The following is a 3012-nucleotide window of genomic DNA, read 5'->3' as shown; positions in this document are numbered from 1 at the left end:
CCACCAGGGAGGGCCCTAAAATATATTTTTTTAATGACTACTTTTAAAAGGTTTCTAAAAGTCAAAAAAAAAAAAAAAGGTTTCTAAAAGTCTATATGGTCCGGAGTGAGTCACTTCAAAGAATTCTCTCTTAGAAAAGGCATATAAGAAAAGTAAGTGGTACATTAAGCAAATGTCTTTTTTTTTTTAATCAGAATGCTGATCATCTGACTGAAAGGTCATCTAAGATGGATGATGAACTTCCCAGAACTATATTACACAATATATTAAAATGTTCTCCTAAACCAAGCTTCGGGATAGTTTTCTTTATCACTGACAGAATACAGTCTCTTGAGAATGGAACAGTTTTGATGTAACCACTTACTCTGGAGAAAAAAACTTAAAACAGCAATGTCAAGAGGACAGCTATCAGTCTAAGGATATCAGGAGAAACAAGAGGGAAAGAAGCGGGTAAATGAAGTCTGAATGTCCTTCCCCAGCCTCTGGCAAACATAGACCTTAATGTTAGAAAAAGATCTTGACAATTACAGTCCTCACACACTGCCATGGAAGTGAAAATATTTATGGCAAAATGTTTAGCTTGATCTGTGAAAGTTAAATATGTATCCAGCATGTGTTCTAAAGAAGTGCACATGTGAACCTTGAGAATAAACTGTATTATTATAGTGGCATCACTCTGGGTGCCCCAAACTAGTAATAATCTGAATATTCATCTATTATAAAATAGTAAATAAATGGTGGTTTGTTCACAGAATGTTATAGTGTAGAGCATCAAAATGGATAAAATATAGATAAATATCACAACATGAATTTCACAAGTTTATTGGGGAACAAAAGAAGACATCTAAAAGTATACATGAAACATAGTTTCATTTATATAAAGCACAATGCTTACTGTTGGAGAGGAAATGAAGTTTCCTCTACTTTTTTATATCTTTATGACTTGAATAACTGACACAAGACAGGTTAACAAGAGAAAAATACCTATTTAATTTTATGTGTGTGGAGGTAACATTATGAATATGAAACACCCCCAAATGACTCTCTATAGTTTATAGGCAAAAAAAAAAAAAAAAAAGCAGTAAGTCTGTGAAAGAAAGGACAAAGAAATATTTAGTTTGATTTGACAACTAATGTTGTAGGCTGAACTGTTCTTGTTTATACAACTTCCTGCCCCTGACTCTGATACTGGAGGTAGTTGTCTCTGTCTCTAGGGAATCTACCCTTCATATGACAGTTTATTTGATGTTTTTCACCGTAACAGAGGAGAGTCAGAGAACAATTCAGGAAGGGTTAGGGAATCATTCCTTCATTCTTTTACTATTTCTTCAACTTAAATAATATGCCACTTCAACTTATCCTTAGAAAGTCCTACAATACTAAGTTATGAAATAATAATAAATCAAGAAAATGATAGCATTAGGAGACAGTTACAATTAAAGAGACACAGAGGAAGATAGTAGTGATTAAGATGGGAGTGTAAGGAGAGATTCTAGGGTACAAATAATATTTTATTTATTGACCCCTGTAGTAATTACCATAAGTTTTATTTATAATACTTTTGGTTTTTAAAGATTTATTTATTTATGCAAACAGAAGTGGGATAAAGGCCAGAGGTGCAGGGGGTGAGAGGATTCACCAGAGACAAAGTGGGGAGTAAAACAGGCAGATTGACAAGAGAGGCATTTGGGTCATCCCCAGCCCCTCACCCCCAACCAGGGATCAAACTCGTGCTGAAGCAGCTGGGCTACGGATAGCTTTATAATGCTGTGCTTTAACCCCTTGCGCTGTCAGGGAAGGCCCTATTTAGAATATTTTCTAAGGTGGATATTTACATATTAAGGATGTTTCTATTTATAATAATCACCTGTCTCCCCACCAATATTCACCAATTTCTAGTGTATTTCAGAACAACAGCTAACCCAGGACAGCACTTCAGGTTTAGACAAAAATAGTAAGTATCAATATGTCAGCCCTTCATACATCTCCATTACAATATACTTCACTACATATTTGAGTCCATATTTGTCTTTACAAGGTAATTCACCATTTGCTGGTCCGTTCACAGCCCCCAGACACATGAAAATCTCCAACAATTCCAGCACCATCACTGGATTCATCCTCCTAGGCTTCCCTTGCCCCAGGGAGGGGCAGATACTCCTCTTCCTGCTCTTCGTTTTTGTCTACCTCCTGACCCTCATGGGCAATGGTTCCATCATCTGTGCTGTGCACTGGGATCAGAGACTCCACACACCCATGTACATCCTGCTCGCCAACTTCTCCTTCCTGGAGATCTGGTATGTCACCTCCACTGTCCCCAACATGCTGGCCAACTTCCTCTCTGACACCAAGGTCATCTCCTTCTCAGGGTGCTTTCTCCAATTTTACTTCTTCTTCTCCTTGGGCTCTACAGAGTGCTTTTTCTTGGCTGTTATGGCATTTGATCGATACCTTGCCATCTGCCGGCCTCTGCACTATCCAACCATTATGACTACTCACCTCTGCAACAATCTTGTGGTTATCTGCTGGGTACTTGGTTTCATTTGGTTCTTGGTTCCCATCATCATCATCTCTCAAATGTCCTTTTGTGGATCCAGGATTATTGACCACTTCCTGTGTGATCCAGGCCCTCTTTTAGCACTCACCTGCATCAGAGCACCTATAATAGAGATGACTAGCTCTACCTTAAGTTCTCTACTTTTGTTTGTTCCCTTTCTCTTCATCATGGGGTCCTATGCTCTGGTTTTAAGAGCTGTATTCAAAGTTCCTTCAGCAGCTGGACGAAGAAAGGCCTTCTCGACCTGTGGGTCTCATCTGGCCGTGGTTTCTCTATTCTATGGCTCAGTGATGGTCATGTATGTGAGCCCAACATCCAAGCATAAAGCTGGAATGCAGAAAATTGTGACTTTGTTTTATTCGGTAGTTACTCCACTCATTAATCCTGTGATCTATAGTCTAAGAAACAAAGATATGAAAAATGCTATGAAAAAACTACTGGGAACTTACAATTAA

The 3012-nt window shown here is 38.3% G+C and overlaps 1 protein-coding gene across 1 annotated transcript; it reads left to right on the top strand.

The window, feature by feature from the left end:
- The first annotated feature begins 2079 nt into the window (after positions 1-2079).
- On the top strand, positions 2080-3012 carry LOC101623523 (olfactory receptor 11G2). The gene has a single exon (XM_004694559.2). It carries the CDS (start codon positions 2080-2082, stop codon positions 3010-3012), a length of 933 nt encoding a protein of 310 aa, XP_004694616.1.

The sequence above is a fragment of the Condylura cristata genome, unplaced genomic scaffold (genome assembly GCF_000260355.1).
Source record: "Condylura cristata isolate star-nosed mole 26May11 unplaced genomic scaffold, ConCri1.0 scaffold00045, whole genome shotgun sequence".
Classification (NCBI taxonomy): Eukaryota; Metazoa; Chordata; class Mammalia; order Eulipotyphla; family Talpidae; genus Condylura; species Condylura cristata.
This window is presented reverse-complemented; position numbering and strand designations above follow the sequence as displayed.